The sequence below is a fragment of the Microtus oregoni genome, unplaced genomic scaffold (genome assembly GCF_018167655.1).
Source record: "Microtus oregoni isolate MIOR12 unplaced genomic scaffold, Mior012 000009F_ref0000495, whole genome shotgun sequence".
NCBI lineage: Eukaryota > Metazoa > Chordata > Mammalia > Rodentia > Cricetidae > Microtus > Microtus oregoni.
This window is the reverse complement of record NW_024543068.1, coordinates 29634936-29658677: the sequence shown is the minus strand read 5'-3', so window position 1 is coordinate 29658677 and position 23742 is coordinate 29634936. Positions and strand designations below refer to the sequence as shown.

Here is a 23742-nt window from a genome sequence, read left to right as displayed (position 1 = left end):
TGTCAGGCTGTTGAAATTGATTGTGTCTGCTTTTCTGTCTCATTTATCTTCCATCACGTATGTGTGGGTGCATGCAGAGGCCAGATGTTGTGCTCCATAATTTTGCCTCTTTCTTTGAGATAGCATCACTGACTGACCCTGGAGGCAGGCTGCCAGCTATCAACCTCAGTGGTCCTGTTTCTGCATCTGGATCTCCACAGTGGTCTGGGCATCAGGACACAGGCCTTTGACATGGGTACTGGAGATCTGAACTCTGGATACTTGCTCGGCAAGTTCTTTTACCTGCTGAGCCATCTCTCCAGCCTTGTATTTTCGAATCCCTTTATACAATCACAAATAAAAGCAAAATCATTATTGAAAACTTAAAAAAATGATCACCTACTTTCCATTAAAATCTGCCCACCTGTTACTGAGCCGTACACAGATGCAACATCTCCTTCTCATAATAGGAGACTAACTCCAAATTTTTGCAAAAGATCATTGTTAAAAACATTTCTTAGCCTTTCTGTGGTGACTATTGAAATAGTAAGAGCGCATCAAGTTTAATTTAGATACATGCAATAAGTGAGTCTCTAAATGGTACCAAATATATTGATATTTGATACAATCAATGATATAGACATTTGGATATTTTCTATAGAACTTCATATGGTATCCATATTCATCTTTACATGAAATTCTTACCTATATTATTATTCTTTACTAACATAATTTATTCATCTTTTGTTAAATATGTAATCTAATATTACTCCCTAGTTAAAACTCTCTATATCCAAATATCATTTTTAAATGTTTTTTTGTGTTTGACTTGGGTCTTATGTAAGCAATTTACTACTGAGCAACATCATCATTTTTAAATTTTATTTTAATTTAATATAACCCTTATCTCTTTACCCAAATTAAGATAAATTTTCACAATATGTTCCAAACTTCAGTTTTCTTAAGAGAAAACACAAATGTCTTGAAAGCAAATATTTGAAAATTTAATGTCTCTGAATATGCTAACATTTTTAATACAACCTAACATTCAGAGGCTGTAAAAAGCAAATTTTCAGTTGCATAGTTTTGAAAGCATGTACAATTACAATTAGAAAGGCAAAGATAAACTCATGATGGTAATTTCCAAAACATAGATCACAATTCTTCATATATGCAATTTGTATAATTAGTAAGAAAAATCATAGCATTTTAAAAAGTTGTAGCTAATTAAGGTAAACAGTTTAAACAAGAAAGGTATAAGAGCTACCAAAAGAGGTTTATATGACTTGGGAAAATTTAAAGAGGTTAGCAAACAAAGATGAAACCAGTAAGGGACTTCCAAGAGATAAAATTTTCAGTACTCACTGATAAAATGGATTTTAGTAATGAATTACAGGGAGGCTCTTTTCAGTCTGAGCAATTGGATCCACAATGCCCCTTCATTTCAGTGGGTGGCACAGAGGAGGATGAAGCCTCAGACACAGCAGGTTAAGACTTAGAACTGTCTGATTTGAGAAGCCTCAAGAATAAATGTTTCTCAAATGGGGAGATAGCACTCAGCTTTAAGAATTTTATCCATCCACATATTTTAAGTGTTTAAAAACTGCATACATCACATATATGTGATGGCTCCTTTACAAAATAAAACTAAAGGAAGATGGAGACAGAAAAGGAGATTAAATGCAAGTAATTGAAAGCAAGACCACGTGATTGAATGGGGACAAAACACTTGCAGAAAATATGTTTTATCAAGGTCAGACAACTAATTAAGAACAAAAGGTGTCAATAATTCTAATTAAGCAGATGGAATCAATGAAAATCTCACCAGAGTGTAAGAATTTTAGCTCAGTATAAGCACAAGTAAGATTTATTTGTACACGATGAATTTCTTAAGAGAAAGAAGGAAATATAACAGTATTTTTTTATTCTCTCCAGATCCAACTGCAGAGATATCATAAAAGAAGATTGACAGTTGTTAGAGGAAAATTGCAGCCCCTAATGGAAAAAAGGTCATGCTACAAACAAGAGACACATTAGCAGATAGTGTTTTGTTTTTCCCTTCATTGTATAGATCAGTCATTATTCAGCCTTTTCCTTTGAAGAAACAAATGAACAAAATGACCACATCAGATAAAAGGTCACAGATGGATAATGACACAGGCAAATTGGCAGTCAGAGAGTATTTTCTCCTCTCAAAATATTCAGGTGTAAGGAGCCTTCCCAAAGCTAAAACCTAGGTTTCCTTGGAAAAGTCTGAAGAGGCACGGGCAGGAGTCGAGTCTATCTGCAGTGCTGGGGGATTGCTGTGCTATGAAATAATTCATCTGTACCACTCAATTTCTTTCTGATCCTTAAGTTAAAGTAGTGGGGAAAAACTACCATTTGAACTTCAGTTTATATAATGGATACCTATAGTTACCCCAGATCTGGACAAAACAGAGAAATTTGCATAAATTAAATACATTTCAAAGAGCTAAGAAGACTGGCATATTCATACACAAAGTACTACTTAAATCTTAATAAAAGAATGCCAACACTTGCCACAACTTATAGATGAATCTCAAGGAATTTAGACTGGTTCCCTAATGTCATCTAAAGATGGTGATTACTTTAGTTAATTTTATAATAATTAAAATAAATGATACTAATAGAGATAGAGAGAAAATTGGTGGTTTCTCAAAGTTGGGGGTGAATGTGGCTATAATGACATAATATAAGACAGTCTATATGTATTGACACAATAGAGAATCTTGATTATTCTGTCGTATACCACTCCGTGGGATTTTACATACACATTATCTGTATAAGCAAGCACACATACATACCAAATAGAATATTGTACAACCGGAAAATTATGATGGCATGCTGGAGCTCATTCTACTGTTAACTTCTTGGTATTTGTTTGTTTTGTAACATTCCAAGTTTGTTCAGGACTTTACAATGGGGTTGATGTTGGAGGGCTCCAACTAACTTCCCTGCATATTTCTATGCAATCTGTGGTCAGTTTAAGTTACTTGAACATAATTTTTTGTTACTGCAAAAGGACTTTATCAAAATTTTTGTAAAGAACTAGAAGGTGTGCATCAAGGTAGGGAACACACACACAAACACAATAATTTAATAAAATCAATGGAAAGAAATTCCAAAATCTTCCAGCAAACAGGTTATTTAACTACAAAGAACTGAAAATCAGAACTCATTCTGTATATCAGACTGGCCACGAACTCACAAAGATCTGCCTGCCTCTGCCTTCCAAGCGCTGGGATTAAAGGCGTGCATCCCACTGCGTGACTCTCATGTCTTAGGCTTCTCAAACTCTAGCACACACACAAGTTGTATTAAGACACATTAGAATAAGAATCGCATAGGTTTAGGGCGTAAAATGATTTATAAAACACACATGCAATGAGATAGTGACCTTTAATCACTAATTTGCTGTGTTCATGGATATTCCAAGAAATTAGAGGTAGGCAGTTTTCTTACCAATTAAATAAGGTTGGTTTTCAAGATAGTTAGTATACTAAACTGCTGAGTTCTGAAGCAGTGTAGTATATCTAATTAATAGGAAGGGTAAAACATTAACAGCATGCCATAATCCCCCATTAATGTCCTTGATATTAGTGATGGTGAAGGTACTGTTTGCTGCAATGCACGAAGTTCATTAAACACAAGTGTGCTAAAACTAGGAACTGCAGAAGTGATTAGTCTGAAAACAGTTTAAAACTGTCCAAAAAATACAGAATTATACAGAAAACAGAGAAATAACTTTTATATATTTATCAATAAAATAAGCTCTTGCTATCTTGAACTTACTCAATATTTTTTTTACTGTTATTAAAACACAAATGTAAAGAACCCTCATTTGATCCTTCATATTGTGCTTTTATGTCTTTCTGCCCTCAGGATATGGAGATGTGTGTATGTGTGTGTTTTCAGAATGTCCTTTTGAAAAATTTTCTCTCAAATAGAATTTCAGAACTCTTCAACATATTTTGATGACATACAGAATTTTTACACTTTGAGGGACAAAGCCTAGCTTTCTGTAAGTGGCTTTCTGTATGTGCTAGGAAGGAGTTTTCTAGAGAGGCAGTGTTTCTTACTTCAGCACTTTCCCCATGTGAATGCCACAGTAGTGCCATGGAATGTGTTCATAGACAGCCTACAGCAGCAAATTCTTCTATTTGTCTATTTTTACTGATCCATCTACGACCATCATATTTTATAGTATCCTCTAATAATGACAAAGAATCCACTTCACGTTTTGGTTAACACTATATAACTTTTCATGATGGAAAAGAAAATTGAATTTCTCAAGGTTTACATTAGTTTTCATGACCATAATGTAAAATAATAAGAGAACACACAGACCTAGCTAAATATAGAGATTAATTACTACATCTCTTTTTTGGCTATATAATATAATTTTGAACAAATTCCACTGAAAAAAAGGAGCATGGACTTGTTTTATATACCAAGAAATACATCCCTATAATTATGGTGTTAGCCTCAGTTAGCATTTCTAGATAAAAAAATGAAAGTTCTGTGATTTTAATTTTCATTATTCTGATATAACACATCCGAATGAATACATTAATGAATACATACATTGTCCTTACAGAAATTATCTCAAGAAAATTTTGAATTAGGATTAGCTCTCAGACTATCTGTTAATTCCTAAAACATAACTCCATCAATCATTTTGGAAATACCTAATCGATCATATAAATGATATCACAAGCACAATTTCAATTATAATGAGTAAATACATCTATCTGGTAATAAATTAGAAATAATGGATGGGGTGCAGCTCTGTTGTGTAGAACTTGCTAAGCATGCATGCAACCAAGCATCCCAACTTCAGCTTCACAGAGAAAAGCAAAGAAAAGAATGAAAACGAATGAAAGCCATAGAATTACCAGAAAAATTGAAAATTCATTTACTTCACAAAAAGCTTTTGACACCATATACTCAATGCTAAAATAAATGTTAAAATAAATTTTATATACCTGACATCATAAAAGAATGTCTGTTAAAAAGAAAGACAAAAATGGTGTCTGAGCTCAGTCTTCTCATAGTAGAATGGCCAAATAACATGTATCCCAGTTTGGCCCCAACTAGCTGTTTCCCCAACATGCTAGAAGTTGTTAGGACTATAAAAGTCCAACCCAGGTGCAATAAGTTAGCAGTTAGTTTAACAAGCCTTAGAGAACATCTGTGGGCATTGCATCTTGAGAGCCACTTCTGCTGAGCAAGCAGTGTTTTAAGGGTATAAACAGGTACCATAAATAAAATACACAATTGGAGAATGAACTTCTAGTCAAACAAACATCTCACATACTGTGAAAGCCTTAGAACATATGATAGCTATGAGTCTGAATGTGAAACTTCTTACGGTTTATTTTTTTCTTAAAAACAATTAAATGGATACCTGTTTTCTAATGATCTGGTCAATTCTTAGTCTATTGGACAGTTTCTTTGACATAGATTAAGGTGATGGAATCCATGAGGATGATGGTGGCACACATCTTTAATTTCAACACTCAGGAGGCAGAAGCAGGTGGATCTCTGATTTCAAGGCCAATCTGGTCTACAAAGTGAGTTCCAGGACAGCAAGGGCTACACAATGAAACCGTGTCTCAAAAAACAAAACAAAACATGTAGCACAAATAATAAAAAACCCAGAGTCGGATATTGAACTTCAGTCTGAAAACCAGAAAAGCAAAGCAGTCAAATCACTAGAGAAGTCTTTCCTCGACCAAGGCGGGGTGACTGCAGACTAAGTACACAAATCAGACAGAGTCTTTCTCTCTCTTCTCCCATTTTATATTCCCTCTAGTGCTTGGATTAAAGGTGTGAGTCACCACCTCCTGGGATTGATTTTATGTAGCCCAGTAAGGTCTCGAATTCACAGTGATCTACCTGACTCTATTTTCAAAGCCCTCAGATTAAAGGTATGTGCTACCACTGCCTGACCTATTGAGGCTTAGCTTTGTCCTTCTGATATTCAAGTAAGCTTTATTTATTAAAAAATAAAATATAGCCGGGCGGTGGTGGCGCACGCCTTTAATCCCAGCACTCGGGAGGCAGAGGCAGGCGGATCTCTGTGAGTTCGAGGCCAGCCTGGTCTACAAGAGCTAGTTCCAGGACAGGAACCAAAAGCTACGGAGAAACCCTGTCTCGAAAAATAAAAAAAAAATAAAATAAAATAAAATATAACTATAAAAAGAAGAAAACAACAAAAAAATATTGGAATCTACACTAACCACATACTACTACTTCAAGTTATAATATATTAGTAGTTTTCAAGCAAATGTGTGTATCAGTTAGTATTTAGTCAAATATTGATCACATGATGGTCAGTATAAATCAGATCATTTTAATTAGTTTTGAAACTCATTATCTGGTGATATTTCAAACCTGCACATAATCGTTTTACTGCTATTCAATGTCTTAGTTTTTAAATAAACCACTTGATTTTAGCAATTGATATTTGAAGTTTTATGACTTTTCAAACTTTAAATTTGGGGGTAAAGTACATATTGTGGGTTGACCTCAATGGATAAGTCACTTAGCCCTAATTGTGCAGGCTTGAGTTTGAATCCCTGGTTCCATATGAAGCCAGATGAACACAGATGTAGCACATCTGTAATCAATCTCTGTGCTCCCACTGGTGAAATAGGAGTTGATATTTACAGGAACAAGGCGGGAAGATATGGTGCTCTTTATTGGAGAACAGCATTAACTTCACTTTTACTGATTGGCTCATGTATTTTTCTTTTTTTGCGGAGCTGGGGGGATCATTTTGTGCTTCCCCCATTTCTCTGTATTTCAGGCTCCCTTTCTCATGTCTATTCGTGATTGTTTCAAGAACAGGTAATAAAAAGTTTGAGTAATTGATGAAGAATAGAAACACTACTGTTTTTTTTTTTCAACGTGTTTCCTCGGAACTCAAACACTATTCAAATCTGACCAAGCTCAGTGTTTACTTAATTATTTATACCTCTATCTTTAATATCAAAACTCCAATATAAATCATTATTACTTACTTCAAATATTTGTGGCCTCTGCCTATTGTAAGATAGGACTTAAGATCTGCATCGTATATTCTGATAAATCCATAAAATGGTGATTATATTTGTGCTTTCAAGAATCTGGTTTATTTGACAAATATCCACAGAATTTCCTGGGTGTGCATTAAGTAACTCACTTGAATTGCTTTCTCTGTCTTTCTCAATAAAAAATCTAGATAAATAGCTTAAATCAAACATCTTGATGACCCCAGTAGTACTTCAATTTCATCTGCCATTCTCTCTTTATACCTGTTTATTGTCCCATACACAAAATTCTTCATTTTAGTTACTGAAGTATGAAAATGTCATTCACTCTAATCAACCAACCACCTGCTTATTTTTTAAATCTTTCTTCTTACTTCTTCAGTAAACATATTAAAGTAGATACTTAGCAACATTTAATTTTAATTATCATATTGAAATACATGTATACATATAATAAATTCAAAACTGTGTTTAACAGAACATAATCCAATAATAAATACTCAGCAAACAGGGATTAGCAAAGAACTGATTAATAAAATCACTCTTAAAATGCTTAGCCTGGTGGGAACAATAGTCACTCAGCCATCATAATATTAACATATAAGAGAATAAATTAATTCTGTTATAACTTCATCTCATAATTAACTATAACATTAAATAGATGCATATATATGCTACTGTTTTTGATCAGTGATTTTTGTTTTTAAAGAAAAATGTGGCTAAGGGCTTAAACAATGGCCCAGTGTTGAAGAACACACTGCTCATGCAGAGTTCAAATTCCTGTTCCCATGTGGGTGGTTAACAGCTCCCTCTCACTTGATCTTAGTGGATTCACTACTGCTGTCTGGCATCCACAGGCACCTGCGTTTCCATGCACACACCTATACACAGATAGGCATATGCATGGAATAAAAATAAAAGTCCTTTAAAAACAGAAAAGACAGGAATAAACCTATTGTATTCATAACGGTTCTATCTCAGAAATTGTGTTTTAACCTACAAACGTATTGTCCCAAGTGCTCCTAAATCTGTACGTTGTAGCTTGCTTTCTGTTGCGGAGATGAAATGTTGCCGCAAGCAACCCAGGGAAGAAAGCTTTTATTTCATCTCACAGCTTACAATCTATCAAGAACAGAAGTCCAGACAGGAACCTGGAGGCTAGAATTGAAGGAAACCATGGAGAAATACTGATTGCTGGCTTGCTCCTCCTTCTTGCTCAGTTTGGTTTCTTACACACTCCAGAACTACCTATCCAGGGTTGCACTGCCCAGAGTGCTGAATTCCCCCAACTTCAGTAATCAATCAGGAAAATGCCCTGTGGATCATTTTAACCTATTCTGGCCCTGTCATATTTTCTAGGCTGCATCAAAATAGCTACAAAACTAACCAGGACACTGTGTGTGTGTATATATATTCATTATAGAACACATTTCAGCGATGCATTAAGGATAATATATCATTTTTTAACTCCTGGAAAGTACTGTATGACTAGTTTACTATATTGACTGAATAGATGAGCAAATAAATATGTGCATATCTGACAGCGACCTGCAAAGTCTCCAAAAGGAAAATGGGGCTCCCTAAAAATGCTTCCTTCATGACTATGATAAAACCACTAAGCTGAAAAACACCATCGAAAGACCGGTTTTTGGATGGACTGCAAACTGCTCAGATCGATTTTGAGCTGGATAGCTTAGATTATCTAGTCTAACAGACTACTTTAACCAGGACTTGAGACCAGCCCTGCAACTTCTCATCATGTAGACACTGGACAATAAATAACACAACTACCTCCCCCAGGCCATGACAATTAACACAGGTTTTTCTTTTCAGGAACCCCTAATGATACTGTCATCCCCAAACAGCAGGAAGTAGATTTAAGAATATGATACCCAAAAACCCACATTCCCAAGAGGTAGGGTGGATGGTTTTTGGTCCTTCAATGGGTTATGAATATTTATCAATGTTTAGATGGGTTGGTTAAAAGTTGTTATTGATTACGGCCGGGAGGAAAATTGAACAAAGGAGATTAGGTTCAGAGTTTTTCTTTTGAAAAGAGAAAAAGGGATATACAGACCATAATAAGATAAAAGGGTAGATTATTGAATCTACTCTGGAAAGAAATAAGGGAGAATACAGATATGCATCTACTTTTAAAAAAACCAACTACTTTAAATGTTTTACATTGGATTGAACTTTTGTATATTGTATGCAAATTTTGTATATTGATACAAATTTGAGATTAATTTTGTTAGAACATACTGTACATACATTTCTACTCTTGTTCAAGGTATTATACCTATACAACTCATTTAACGATGTAATGCAAATTTTCAGTCCTTGAAAATTATTATTACCAACTGCTTAGGATATTAAGAATATACAGGTTAGTTTTCAAAGTCAAACAAAGATATATTTTAGATAGGCATTTCATCTTCAAACACTTCAGAGGTCTATAGAATATGGCATTTAAGATGTTTTAATAACACAGGTGCTATTTATTTATTACGATGTGACATGTCTATTTAAAGAAACACCAATCTACTTCAGAGAAGATAATGGGCATCAAAGAAACTCCACATGGAGTTTTCTTTGTGGTAAAAGAAAGCCACTGGGCAAGAATGTCCTTGCCTCCAGTGCTGACTGTATGCTGTCCCAATTGGACAAGCAGGACATAAAGGAAAGTAAGTGCCAAACACTGTCAAATCTACTGGACTACAGTTAATAGATAGTTGTGAGCAGCCATGTGGGTTCTGAGAATCAAGCCTGGGTAGTCTGGAAGAGCAGCAAGTGTTCTTAACCACTGAGCCTTCTCTCTATCCCAAGATGTATCTTCACATAAATTTTAAAAGGTAAAATTTCTTAGGATACACTTCTAATATGTTTATTTCAAGATTATTCAAGCTACATTTATTACATTTAGGAATAAAGGTTCACTGATACAAGCATAGAATTTGGGAAGATGAGTTGATAGGAAGGTTCGAAATTGTAAGCTACAATCTTGGCACTAAGTGAGTTAACTGGAAAAGTCACAAATAGTTACAAACATTCTTCATGAAAGTGGTAATAAAATCAGATTTCATGAGTAAATTTTTAAAAATAATAGGATTTTGTACTAATAAAGTGTCAGTACGCTATTTCCCTTGAACCGGAAAATAAACTTTCATTTCTGAGATAATATGAAAATAAACCTTATTTATAGTAATAACTTTTCTCTATAATTGAAGAGAAAAGATTTGCGGGCAAGCACTTCATGAGTTTTGTTGACTATGAAATGATTTGTGTTATGGTAGAATTCTGCCCATAAGTGGAGCTTCAAGAGCAATGTTGTCGTTGAGAGTGTTCTGCCTGCAGGCTATTCATGAGACTTGGATGTAATGAACAAGGAAGTGAGAGAAGAAACATGCACACATATTTTTGTTCTGACAAGCACCACCTGTCTTTTCACACTGGCTGAGATCATAAGAACACGACCCTATATTGAGACAACGTCAAAACAAAACATTGTGTCTATTCTACAGCAAGATGGAAAACCTGGGTAAAATTATCAGCCAAGACAAAGTATCATAGTAATCACACCAGGAATAAAATGTTTATTAATGGGCCATGTGTGGTGGTCCACATTTCTAATCTCAGCACTGTGAGGCAGAAGCAGTTGTATCTCTGTTAGTTATGGTCAGCCTGTCTATCTGAAACTATTGTCAGTTTCAGAACAGTCAGGGCTAAGTACAGATTCTGATAAAAAAAAAACTACTTCATTTATAAATATAAAAATAATCTAGTAACAAGTAAGGCCAGAGGAAAAAAATGGTATGATAGGGCAACAGATTCAAAACAGTGCAGGGAACATGATTGGCTGTTTGGACACCACTTGATAGAAATATGATTTGCAGCAGCCGCACTGCCTTAGCTGTGCAGACTGAGCTGATCAAGAATGCTTTAACAAGAGTAAAAGTGGATGAAACAAATGTGAGCCTGCCAAATGGATCTCACAGCGGATAATGAGGTTGAAATAAAAATAAGAAAGGCATGATGAGAAAATGTCTGCATAGTAGTTTATTTCAAAAGAAAGGCTGGGAATCACACAGAAGCACGGGGCGTATGACATGCCTAATAAAACACAATACAAAAACGTGAGCTACAATAAGCACTGGGAAAAAATTATACCATCTTGCCAATTAGTATAGGAACTCCTACAAAGCCTTGCCAGGAGTGCTCTGGGAGAGAGCACTTGAACTATGGCTAAGTGGAGTACTGGTCCACTGGAAGATATTGTTCCATTCAATTTATTGGACAGGACTTGGATACGTTCAGAAACATGCTCAGGGTTATATAACTAAAAATGATGAGACTAGGCTGTCTAGACTTGGAAGCTAGAGGTGTCTAGAATTCATTATTTTCAAAGGTGTACTAGAGGGAAATTTATATACACATCTCCTGTATGAATGATCTTGGAAAGAAGCAGAATAGAACACTGTTTAATGAACTTGCTGCAAAGGAACAGTGAAGTGGAGAGAAAATGTATGTCTCTGTATGTTCGGTGGTTATAACAGAACTGTGATTCAGAAACATATCAGTGTGGATTCTGTGGGTGCATTCATTTTAGAAAAGCAAATTTTAAAGGGGGTTAGTGTCTTGGGAAAATCACAGCCATTCCAGAAAAATCTCCGCAGGAGAGGCTTTTACCATGAGTATGAAGTAAACAGCCCTAAACCTCTCCCAAACATTTATCTGAAGAAAGGAAAACATTTGTTGGCAATTAGCTTTCCTTTTAGCTTTATTTATAGGAAAGGATTCTGACTTTTATATATAATAGGAACTTTAGGTAGGGACACAAGTTTTGATACAAGAGAAAGAATAAGAAAAATTAGGCAAATCCCACTGACTTAAGAAGAAAGCCCCCCAGTTGTAACAGAAATTTTTCTGTTTGCTCTAAGAAAGTACAATGAAGAAGTCAAAAGCTGAAGATAAACTGACTTTCACGTTGGAAAAAGATTTGTGTGGAAAGAGCAAAGACTTGGTCGTTAAGAGCACTGCCTCCTCTTCCAGAGGACATGGGTTAGATTCTCAGGACCCATTTAGTAGCTCATAGCCTTCTATAGCTCCAGTTACAGAGGATCTAACACTCTCTTTTGGCCAAAGAGCCAAAGAATAAATTAATTTTGGTGTTCTTCTCTGATTTATTACAAAGGTCTATTGTTTTTTGAGTGTTGTTGTTTTAAACTGTAGGCATTTTGCCTGCATGTGTGTCTGTGCCTGGCGCCCATAGAGGCCAAAAGAGAGTGTACTTGCTTTGTGGGAGCCTAGGCTGTTTGGATGCTCACCTTACTAGACCTGGAAGGAGGTGGGAGATCTTGGACTTCCCACAGGGCAGGGAACCCTGAATGCTCTTTAGGCTGATGAGGGAGGAGGAGTTGATTGGGAGAGGAGGAGGGAAATGGGAGGCGGTGGTGGGAAGGAGGCAGAAATCTTTAATAAATAAATGAATAAATAATAATAATAATAATAATAAAGAAGTTATTTTTTGGTGTTCATGTTTCAATATATACATTTGTATATGAATGCATAATAAGACAATAATATGAAAGAACAAACAATGTGTAAGGACTTAAAAAGAAAATGAAGAATGAAAACAAGAATGCTCTAAGATGCTCCAAATAATGCTTTTTATATATGAACTATGTAATGAATATAGAAAGGGGTCAATGAGATGGTTTAGTGGGTGAAGGTGCTGGTCTCCAACCTGACAACTTAAGTTTGATCTGCAGCACTCATGCGGCAGAATGGAAGTAGTGACTTCTGCAAACTGTTCTCTGACCTCCTCATACATGATTCTGTATGAGCATTTCTGTGCTTACACGCCAAATAAATAAATGTAATTGCTTAGAAAGCAGGGCTATAGAAATGCTAACTATCAGCTGGAGGACAAAGGTGTGTTGGTCTGAATGTTTCATGTTTATCAGTCTCATTAGGGAAAAGTACACAGCTGGAAGAAGCAGGACATGATTTATAAACGGACCTGGGAATATCCAAGTAAAAGTGATGATAATGAAAGTGACAGGTTCTGAATGGTCTGGGGTCAGGTGATCACTGACCTGTGAGAACCTAGATAAGTATGCTGTAGGGATCAAATATCCCCGTGTTTGTATGATTTTCCATCTCAAAGATTAAAAACAATACTGATGAGTCTATGCTGTAGAATATTACTTTAATTGTGTAAAGGTGTGCTACATTTGTTTATGCTGCATTTGTTTAATGATGTAAGGGTGTGTCTTTAAGTATGTAAAGATGTGTTGTATACACTTCACCTTTCCTCCCTAAGGCATCTGATTGGTCTAATAAAAAGCTGAGCAGTCAATAGTCAGGCAAAGAGGAATAGGTGGGGCTGGTGGGCAGAGAGAATAAGTAGGAGGATGAATTGAGAATTGAGAGAAAGAGCAAAAAAAGGAAGAGAAAACGAGAAAGAGAGGGAACACGACAGAGGCTGGAAGAGAGCCAGCAGCTGCCAGGCAGCCAGAAACAAGAAACAGAAAAAGTAAAATATACAGAAGAAAGAAAAATAAAAAAGCTCTGAGGAAAAAATGCAGATAAAGAGAAACAGGTTGATTTTAGTTAAAAGAGCTAGCCAGAAAAGAGCTAAGCTAAGGTGAAATATTCAAATTTAATAATAAGTCTCTGTGTCATGATTTGGGAGTCAGTTGGTGGCCCAATAGAAAAAGTCTGGTATAAGAATATATAATGAATCTTACCTTGGACCTTACATTACTAGATATTTACTTATCATTGATGTTAAAAAGATAAAAAGTTTTATGGTAACAGTTGGACAGGTTGATAGGATAGGGATTCTGGTTGGTTGCAAAAAATGGCACCCAAAGGGAGTGGCATTACTAGGAGGTGTGGCCTTGTTGGAAGAAGCCTGTCACAATGTGGGTGGGCTCTCTTTTCCTCAAGCTTCCCTTAGTTTGGTTTTCAGTTGACTTCCTGTTTCCTGAAAGATGTAGTACACTCAGCTCCATGTCTGCCTGCACACTGCCATGCTGTCACGATGAGAATGGACTGAACCTCTTAAACTGTGAGTCACCCTATTTAAATATTTTCTTTGTACGAATTGTCATGGTGTCTCTCCACAGCAACAAAAGAAACCCTAGCAAAGACAGGGATTAAGTGTTGATCTCCAAGCAAAGTTTTGCTTTTATTGTCCTAACTCAGATTTTCATTCTGTGATTTTAGTTAAGGAATTGGGACATGTACTAAAAATCTATATGTGATTCATAGTTTCATTTAAAAATACTTTGCCACATAGACATATCCACATAGAAAATGTCTCTAACATGATACAAGTTGGAGATCTACATATAATTTCAAAATTGTCACTTATATCAACAAGCATTGAGTTTACAGTGTTTGTGTAAAGAATATATAAACCATTTCATACATCTTCAGCTAAATTAGAATAATTTACTTTATTACCTTTAAATTTTTTTAATTATTTATATTCTTCACACATAATAACTTTTAAAACATTTTGTAAATTGTTTGACATGTCAAGTAAAAATATGTATGGCATATAGCCTTTTAGGACAAAGGGCAATGAATTCATGCAATCCAATATACACCAGAACATCCTAAATTCCTTTTGTGTTGTTGTATAATATAATTTTTCAAAGACATCTAGCAATATAACTGTTCTATAGGCTCTTAGAGAATTACTTTAATAGGTTTATGCAATGATAAAAATGCATAGATTAATTTAAAAGATTAGTAATTAATTCTGAGTAGTTTCTGTAAAGCAATATTGTTATAAAATAAATTCTGCAATACATTCAAAATATGAATAAAAAATTACAGCAACCAAGTCTCAACAAGAGATTACAAGAAAACAAAAACAAAATCAAAACAGATACTAAATCTCTTACCTGCCGAATACCCAACCGGTAAGCAACTATTCGATCCACGGCATCAGGATTCATTTGTGTCCACTGTAGACTGTAGGAATACACTCGGTGTCGGTTCTGCCACACAGGGTTGTAGGTGTCATAATAGAACTCTGGGGCATAGGCCTTCCCTAAAAGAGAAAGTGACTCAACATGACTGCTGGGACATCAGACCCTCAACAAACTCACCGCTCTCTTGCGTTGCCACTTTACAGTTTGCCGGTCATAAGGAACTCTCCTACACGAAAACTCATATTGTTAAAGTAAAATCCATTTCCTGATTGGTTTTGAAAATAGAAACATGAAAGGCTGACTTGAGTAGCAGTATAAGAAAAGGAGAATCAAGGACAAAGCCAAGGTTATAGGCTAAGCAACTCTGAGAATAAAATTTCTCCCAGCTGAAACAGAGAGCTATTGAAAGATTGAATTTTTGGAGAAATGTTCAGGAAGAATAAGGTTTTTTTTATTAACAATTTGAGTGATAAATTGGATATTCCAAGTATATAGTGGGATTTAACTAGGCTGGAATGGGGAGCAGTAAGAATTGGAGTGATGGTCTTGCTAGCTTAAAGCTTACTCAGAAACTAGAGTGCTGAGAATGAGGGCATTACTGAAGAGATTTCAGACACTGAGAAAAGATGATTAACTTCTGAGAAATGATACAAGGCTAAAAAGAATGGGAAGAGCCATCAAACTTGACAGAGAAAGAAAATTTAAAAGACAAAGTATCATCAAAGATGTGTGGTGGGAGATGCATTATCAATTTCCTTGTGGCGGGTGGGGGAAGACTGATAAAAAAACCTTCTGTTTTTTTCTTCTTGTGGTCAGTAGGTCTAAAAATTAAGACTTAAAGCTCTGAAATTTGGAAGAAACGATATAGAGTACTTTTATCAAGCTCACTAACTTCCAACAAGTAAGTGAAACTGGAGGCATTAAGTAAAATATGCATTACCGAGAACAACTTTCCCAGTGCTAAAATATGAAAGAAAAGAATATGTTCTTTAGTTTGCTAGTAAAATTAGAGAAGGAGCATTAAATATCTGAATTCTGGTAATGTGTTCCAAAGTCTTAGCATCAATAGTGTGTGCAGGTTCTTTTTAATTGTCCTGTGACATCTAGAATTACTTTTTTCATGGCGTTGGCCTTGGCTTTCAATTCATAGACATATTTTGAACATCTGACCCTACAATTCAATGAGAAAAAATTTCATTGTTTTAATCTGCTCAATTTATGATGATTACGGTATCAATAAACTGATGCTGGTTTATGACTAACTAAAAGTGAAAACACTCTATGAATGAACTGAATTTATAATAATTTTCTTGGAGCAGTGTGTGAGAAAATTTTTGAGATGAACTGAATAGCTCCTATGACAGATGAGGGAATGCTGAGCTAAGCAGACATATCGATAGCAGGTGAAAATGATATAGACAAATAATTAACACAGTAATATTTTTCATTCAAAATTAAAAATAGAGTTTGATAATACTTCCCTTTTAATTTATGCAGTCTAAGAATTACAGAGGAGACATAAATAGTATAACAAATACTATTTGTTAGTAATAAATTCTGCCATTGTTATAGATGTTTCATAGTTTTTAAAAACACATATGAAATGTTTTCTCTGCTGATTTATATTTATTCTCTTTCATGTGTAAGAGAAATGCCACATTGCCATGGCAGGCATGCAGTTCTGAGCTCTGACACCCAAACATGACATCTGCTAGCTGAATGGAGAAAGAATTGCCAACTTTTTTTTTTCTATTTGCAGAACCTGTGCTTCCTTCTAGTTCTTGTGAGAAGGCAAAGATTTTCTCTTACTTTTTTTTATATTCTAGTTTTATTTTTATGCATGCTCCAGTTTGAAATTTTTAGATTAGCTGACCTACATGTATATCCACTATTTAAATTTGGAAATCATTTTTTTAGAAGCACTATGCATGTTAATATATTGATCTTAGGTTTTACAACATTCTTAAAATATACAGGTAGAAATAATTGTAGTACTCAGAGTTTTGCACATAATGTATATAACAAAATGAACAGTATATTTGCAAAAAAATCCTGTTAAATGATAATACAGTTTTTTTCAAATACAATTTCAAACATAAAGCTACAAATAAATATACTGAAGTAATTATTTGCATTTAAAGCATTAAAATGCTTTAGGTTATATGAACTGACTTCTAGTGCTAAGTAACATTGCATATATATGCAGAAACAAAGGGGAAAGGAAGTGATAGTGGGCAAGAGTAAATATATGCTCTGTAAAGTCAATATTTCAGAAAAGAAGCTGCAGGAAGATAAATATGTAAATTTACCTTAGCAAAGGAGAGGATTACAGAATATGTTTGAATATGTATGAGAGATATCAGATTAATTTAATTTGTTGAGGGATCATCAAATAACTTATATAGGTCCATTTCGCTTTATATTCCAAAATATTGAAAAGTAAAATTCCCACCAGAATAAACCGTGATGAATTGTTGAGATGACATAGCTAGTTAAAACGCTAATTATTTTCACATGTCTGCCCAAGGATGTTGGATTATATATTACAGCAAATGTTATTGTGAAAGTATGCTTAAGCTTGCAAACAAACAAATAAAAATTGTTCAGGAGTCAAAGAACACAGATTTTTTAAAGAAGACAATGAATAACAATCTGTGACAAGAGAAATGTTGGCTTTTATACTCATTTGAGTTGAATATTTAGGCCCAGAAAGACGACACTACTGAATAAGTGATGTCACCATATGTGAGAATGTCAACAGAAGCTGGAACCTCAGCCATGTTGTGTTCTAGAAAGAGACTGCCACTCGCCATTAAGGAGTAAGAATATTGCTATGAATAAAAAAATATCGTCTGCTACTGATGCTGTACACAGGAAAGCCAAGGTCTCACTGGCTGGGACATATATGCCTGTCCTGTTCAAATGACTCTAATTTCAAAATCCACCAAAACAAACACACAAACATGCATCCCACTATATGTGGACAGGAAGGTCAATGAAGAGAGGCTAATATTGCAGCAGTATTAGCCATTCAATAATAGAAACAGGAAATAAAAATGATACAAAAATATATTAAAACTGGCGAATTTGTGTATTAGAGAATGAAAGAGAGGAACTGTTGGCCATCTGTGAAATAATAATTAACATTTCTATTGATGCCAAAGTTATTCTTTATGCTGAGTGAACAAGAGGAGGATAACATTTCTAAACTGACTAGAGTCTTTTATGGATGTCACATGCAGTTCTCATCTTCTTTACCAAACTAGACACTTCTAAGGACACTGTATCATCAGTACCCAGTTTGGTACCTGGAACAACACCTATGCTAAAAAGAACATAATAGCCTAGGCCTGAACTATGAAGAAGCATGTTTGATAAAATTAGTTGCTGAACATTCACTTTATATTTCAGCTATTCTGAAATTATCCACACAGTTTCCACATGTTTTGGGGGAAACTTTATTATATGCCTCAATTTTTATTTTCCCGGGTACTCCATTATAACAATGATGTGAATGGGAAATGAGATAATTATTAGGATGAGAGCGAGGAGACCATTTAAAATGCAAACCAAAAATAGTAAATCTAAAATTTCTCAAATGGGTATTGATTAATATAACAAGATGTTATTAAAATTCAAGGCAAACAGCACTAACACTGATAATACCCTGATTAAGAATAAACTTTAAGACCCAGCAATACCACTCCTGGGAATATACCCAAGAGATGCTCTATCATATGACAAAAGCATTTGTTCAACTATGTTCATAGCAGTATTATTTGTAATAGCCAGAACCTGGAAACAACCTAGATGCCCTTCAATGGAAGAATGGATGAAGAAAGTATGGAATATATACACGCTACAGTACTACGCTGCAGTAAAAAACAATGACTTCTAGAATTTTGCATGCAAATGGATGGAAAAAGAAAACACTATCCTGAGTGAGGTGTCCCAGATCCAAAAAGATGAACATGGGATGTACTCGCTCATAATTGGTTTCTAGCCATAAATAAGGGTCACGGAGTCTACAATAGGTGAACCTAAAGAAGCTAAGTAAGAAGGTGAACCCAAGGAAAAACATATAGTTATCCTCTTGGCTAAGGGAAGTAGACCAAATTGCCGGGGAGAAAATTGGGATCTTGGGGGTGGGGTGGGATGGGGGTAAGGGGAGATGGGGAGAGAAAAGGTAGAAGGGAAGGAGGGGGGACTTGGGGAAACAGGAGAATTGGGATAAAGGAAAGGTGGATAGGGGAGCACGGAACCACAATTCTTAGTTAAGGGAGCCACCTTAGGGTGGGCAAGAGACTTGACCCTAGAGGGGCTCCCAAGTACCCAAGATGAGGTTCCCAGTTAGTTCCTTGGGCAGCTGAGGATTGGGAACCTGAAATGACCCTATCCTAGAGCAATACTGACGAATATTTTGCATATCTTCATAGAACCTTCATCTGGTGATGGATAGAGATAGAGACAGAGACCCACACATGAGCACTGGACTGAGCTCCCAAGGTCCCAATGAGGAGCAGAAGGAGGGAGAACATGAGCAAAGAAGTCGGGACCACGAGGCGTGCACCCACCCACTGAGAAGGTGGAGCTGATCAATTGGGAGCTCACCAAGGCCAGCTGGACTGTGACCGAAAAAGCATGAGATAAAACCTGACTCTCTGAACATGGCGAACAATGAGGGCTGATGAGACGCCAAGGACAATGGCACGGGGTTTTGATCCTACTTAATGTGTTGGCTTTGTGGGAGCCTAGCCAGTTTGGATGTTCACCTTCCTAGATATGGACGGAGGGGGGAGGACCTAGGACTTACCACAGGGCAGGGAACCCGGACTGCTCTGTGAACTGGAGAGGGAGGGGGAGAGGAGTGGGGGAAGGGGGAGAAGGGTGGGAGGAGGGGGAGAAGGGTGGGAGGAGGGGTGGGAAATGGGAGGCTGGGAGGAGGTGGAAACTTGTTTTTTGTTTATGTTTTTTTTTCCTTCTTTTCTCAATAAAAAAAAAAAAGAATAAACTTTAAAATAATGGAAGCTGTTAGCCTCTGCCTGTGTTTTTACAGTAGGTCCTGAGCATTCATAAAATGATTGTGAATCAGAGTCACCATACAATTATATAATGAGGAAAGTAGTGACAGACCCACCGGATAATGCAAAGAACATACAATAAAACACGTGCACTGGGTGGAGGTGGCGCATGTCTTTAATTCCAGCACTCAGGAGGCAAAGGTAGGCCTTTGTGAGTTTGAGGCCAGTCTGGCGTACAGAGTGAGTTCCACGACAGTCAGGCTGTTACAAAGATAAACCATGTCTCAGAAAATTAAACAATTAATCCAAATAAAACAAACAAATAAACAAAAAACTGAACAACAACAAAGAACAAAACAAAACAAAATGCAACTCTTAGTCCTCTACCAAAGAGAAGAAGAAAGGAAAAAATATCTGTTGAAGTTAGAATTACTTCATTTTCAAGTTAGGTTCCAAATTTGCATTAAGCAAAATAGAGGATCTATCTTAAGCAACAGGAGAATATAGTGAATAGTTATGACATCAAAAAAATTGATCTGGATCACCGTCCAGATGCTTTCTACTCCAGGCTCAATACCTCTGGGTATGGTTGCTCACATTTGATTTTGTTTGCCTACCTGGACATGAGGGATAAAAATCTAGACTCTGTCACAATTATCATCAAATATGTCCTAGAATCAAAGGACATTTTAGATCAGTGAACTCACAGCTGCCTTCTAAATAGGACATATTTATACAGAGAAGGTACACCCCTCCTCCATGTCCTTAATTTATATACAGAAACTAGCGAATAACCTGCAATAATGCTACAGTCACTAATGAAAAAGGCAGTAGGCCCGCTTACTCTGCCCTCTGTAAGGAAGAAACAAACACAAATTATAATTGTGTACCTGGGACTTTTTGTACCTGTCATATTGTATCATTTTCTAAAAGCGTTATCAACTCAGGAAGTTTTAATGAGATAGAGTGACTGACCAAATCTGTCCATGAGAGCTATTCATATACTATTAAACATTTAACTCAGGAATAACAAATATGTAATAAGCAACCAATAAATGCATTCAGACTTCTCCAAAACTCTTTCTTAAAACTGACTGGTAGCAATATACCTGAAAGCCTTGCATTCATATGAAGGACTTGGGTGTGCACACGCACGTGAGGTAACAGATGGATAAACTGGCCTAAACACCCTCAGACTGAGAGAACTGAATGTTCATGGTGTGAGCATTAACTTCTTGGCAGGGGCTGCTGCTGCACCCATGGGCGGTTTTTCCATCCCTGAGGATGAACGCCACAAAGGCCATGCAGACAGGGAATGAGATGTGTGCTCCTAAGAATTACAGAGAAGTCCTGAAGCCATACTGTTTGTCTTCTAGGAACATTTGTTTTCCGCAAAACGTGTAACTTGAATTACTAGAGTCGATTTCACTACAACTCCCAAGAATAATTACATCTGTGAACACGATTCCCAGAACAGGATAAAGAAAGGGCTTCAAATTAAGAGTTCTTTTCCCTGTGCTAAGGCGTTCTCTGGTTTGGCTCTGATTTTGAAATGGTTGTTTGGCCAAAATTAGATCCCAGGGCTTATAGAAATTATTGCCTTGATGGCATCTTAAAATTAAGACAAAGCTTATTAGAATAATGTGAGTAGATTTCTCAAACAAGAAATCTCCCCTTGGGTAACATGAGATTGTAAGACTTTGATTATAGCCTGTTTTGAAACCAAAAATCGAATTTATAAAAGAAAAAAAACCTATTATTAATTTCTTCAACTTACATTTCTACCCAACATGCACACGTGAGTACACACACACTGGCAGACAGACACACATATATGAACACATGTACACACTACACACATGCACAAAAATGCACACAATCTCTTCAGTGGAAAAAGAACACACATCATGTTCTGAACTATGACACAAGACTCTCTCTCTCTGACTGCTTTGTGTCCAATTTCTCGCATGCCCTGGAAACACGGTCTACAGTGTTCTCATCCATTAAACATCCGTCAGGATGACGGACAGGTGCCAGGTGATTAAGCAGATGATTGGAGGTTTAGAAGGCAGCTGTGAGTTCACTGATCTAAAATGTCCTTTGATTCTTTCAATTATTGGTTTTATTCCCACTCTATATCTATGTCTGCTGGTTGGCTTTTGTCAAATTGACACAAAGAAGGATGATCTGGAAAGCAGGAATATGAATTGAGGAATTGCATCCATCAGACTGGCGTATAGGCACGTTTCTGGGGCATTTTCTTAATCAATAAGTGACGTGACGAGGCCCAGTCCATTCTGGACAGTGCCACACCTGGGCAGGTGGACCTCGGTTATATAAGAGAGTGAGCTTAGCAGGCAGTGGAAGCAAGCCAGTAAATACCGTTCCTCCAAGGCTCTGATTCAGTTCCTGCCTTGGGTTCCTACTCTGACATCCTCGGTCATAGGCTATAACCTGAGATTCTAAGATGAAATAAACCGTTTCCTCTCAATGATGCTTTCTTGGCATGGTGTTTATCATAGCAATTGAAAGTGAATATAGACACCATGTGACAATCATTCTAGGTATATTCGTTGTCTCCAAAACGAACAACTCGAATTCATAGAGTCAATTTAACTACAACTCCGAAGAATTACTACATCTGTGAATATGATTTTCAGAACAGGATAGAGAAAGAACTTCAAATTAATAGGCTTTATTTCATTTTAAAAGTCCCAGGTTATACCAGGTTATAGCACATCAGTGAGGGAAGTGAGTGGAGGAACACAAGGCAGGACCTGTACACATGATTAATATGAAAATTTATGAAGCACTGCCTATGCTCAAGCCAATTTAGTTGGTGAATATCATCCTTGTACTTGGTAGTGTTTTATTGAGGTACTTAATGCTAAAGTGGTCCTTAAGAAAAAAGAAAGGGCATCTCTCTCTCTCTCTCTCTCTCTCTCTCTCTCTCTCTCTCATACACACACATACATACACATACACACACACTGTGCATTTAAAAAGTTAATGCTGTTTTCTTCATTGACACTAATGAATATATGTTCTTTTCTCATGGGAAGCTGAGATTTCAGACCGTTTATCTCATGCAGACTCCAAAATAGAAAAGGAAGCTGTGAGAAAAAGCTTGGAATCCCCGACCCTTGTTAGTTTTGCCGATACCTGTTTGCCCTTTATCTGAACAGCAATGACACTGTCCACCTAGAAAATGGTGAGCACATACAATCTGATCCATATCGTTCCCATTTAAATTTTATATGTCTTTTGATACTGATTTATTAGGTCATTCTGTCTTTTGAAACAAGGCACATAACTAAGAAAAAATTAATAGCAGTTATCTTGAGGAAGGAAAATACCACAAAGTATGACCCACTTAAAGTACCTAAAAAGAAGTAGCTTGATACAGGTTCGGAGGGAAAATGGATGCAGCGTATTAGACAAATTATTTTTGCATCATTTGTAAGCAAAATATAGATTTCAAATTTATATACACTATTATCGTAGATATTGTGAAGCATTTTCTGTGTTCAAGGCAATTAAGTTGGTGAATAGCATATTATCCATGTACTCAGTTGTGCTCCACTGAGCTGTAACACACCTCATTACTACAGAGTTGGGGATTGAATTCAAGACCTCGTGGAAGCTACCCTAGCTCTTTGTCGTAGAGTTATAGCCTTAATCTCCCGTTTGCACACATTTCAAGTGCAAATTTTCATGAGTTTGGAAAAAATATGTATTATT

General features: G+C 36.2%; 1 protein-coding gene across 2 annotated transcripts in view; it reads right to left on the bottom strand.

Moving 5' to 3' along the window:
* Mdga2 (MAM domain containing glycosylphosphatidylinositol anchor 2) overlaps positions 1-23742 on the bottom strand; it is a 725366-nt gene that overhangs the window by 55125 nt on the left and 646499 nt on the right. For both annotated transcript variants that reach the window (XM_041658245.1, XM_041658246.1), the window contains one exon: positions 14951-15099. In XM_041658245.1, coding sequence (XP_041514179.1) covers positions 14951-15099 — 149 coding nt within the window. The remainder of the gene's footprint in view (positions 1-14950; positions 15100-23742) is intronic.